Source organism: Sphaeroforma arctica, assembly GCF_001186125.1.
Source record: "Sphaeroforma arctica JP610 unplaced genomic scaffold supercont1.3310, whole genome shotgun sequence".
Lineage (NCBI taxonomy): Eukaryota > Ichthyosporea > Ichthyophonida > Sphaeroforma > Sphaeroforma arctica.
In genome coordinates this window covers 849-2,282 of record NW_014037248.1, presented here as the reverse complement: position 1 = coordinate 2,282, position 1,434 = coordinate 849, and the positions used below count along the sequence as shown (strand labels likewise).

Genomic DNA, 1,434 nt, shown 5'->3' with positions numbered 1-1,434 from the left:
CAACAAACAATTATTGGAAGATATTGCGTTACCACCAAAAAAATGTATATTTTGAGCTGTGTTGTTGTATCTAGTTTTGGTGAAGTCACTCATACACCCATCGCACTCGAAAGATGCAAATGAAATTCATATAAATGGGGCCACTCACAAAACCATTTCCGCACACCACTACAATACCCTACAGTTCAACCAACCCCCGAGCCGACTTCAAAAGTCCTAGAATCGACAATGATGATTCCAACATCACTACTCGTGCTCGCTGCGGCATCAATCAATGCGGTATCTGCCAAATATTTCCAATTGCACGTCAGCGAACACACGTGTCGTCAAGAGGGAGAAAGTTTCAATTTGGAGGCGACAACCGGCGAATGCTATGAACTGACAGATGATTGTAATGAATATGCTTTCTTTGAATGCTCGAGAACCTTAAAAAACCGAAAAGCAGCTATGTTCGAGATTGTAGAGGGTAATGCAGATGTAGTGTCATACAGCATGTTCGGAAATGAGGACTGCTCAGAAGATACTTTGTTGTTTGCTACTGAGTACAACGTTAATGTGTGCTCTAACGGAACGTCTCTTCGCGGCGAAAAATACATAACTCTACTCTCTATCACTGAAAATTCACCGGTCACACCTAATGAAAGTTCATCGGCCACACCTAATGAAAGTTCATCGGTCACACATAATGAAGGTTCATCGACCACATCTAGTGAAAGTCTATGGGAGACATTTTCTGAAAGTTCATCGGATACACCTAGTGAAAGTCTATGGGAGACATTTTCTGAAAGTTCATCAGATACACCTAGTGAAAGTGTATCAGATACATATACTGCAAATCTTCCGGATACACCTAGTGAAGGTCCATCGGATACACCGACTGCATCTCCATCGGCTACACCTAGTGCATCTCCGTCAACTACTGCACCTCCATCGGCTATACCTAGTGTATCTCCGTCAACTACACCTAGTGTAGAATCGTCTTCTTCTGACGACGCAACAACTACCACTAGCACCGACTCACAACCGTCCACCACTATCAGCGAGGAAGAAACTTCCACTACCGGGGTGTCTTCGCCATTGCCGACATCGACACTCGGGGTCACTGATGAAGATCCAGAAGGTCGTGTGTGTCCCGACGAGGAACCAGATTGCAATGGTGCTAGCATTGGGAATTTGTCGGTCATTCTGAGCATTTGTGCAATGCTCCTCGCAATAGCAGCTCAGTGGTGAATCTAATTGGTTTGTCGACAACAATGCCTTTAAAAGCACATAAGATAAATACCTCACGTATATGTCAGAGTTGTATGACATACAAAAACACAGGTATACCAGAGAGAAGCTGTAATATGTATCTCTGAGATTTTGCAAGTGCTATTTCGGTGTTTAGACTACGAATATTCTCAAATAAAATTTACCAACAAAGCTATTGTTTCA

General features: G+C 43.0%; 1 protein-coding gene across 1 annotated transcript; it reads left to right on the top strand.

Annotated features, from left to right (window-relative positions):
* Positions 1-447: 447 nt before the first annotated feature.
* SARC_13456 (hypothetical protein) lies at positions 448-1,230 on the top strand (the record flags this gene model as incomplete). The annotated part of the gene is made up of 1 exon (XM_014292413.1): positions 448-1,230. The coding sequence occupies one exon, from the start codon at positions 448-450 to the stop codon at positions 1,228-1,230; it is 783 nt and encodes a 260-aa protein (XP_014147888.1).
* Positions 1,231-1,434: the final 204 nt, after the last annotated feature.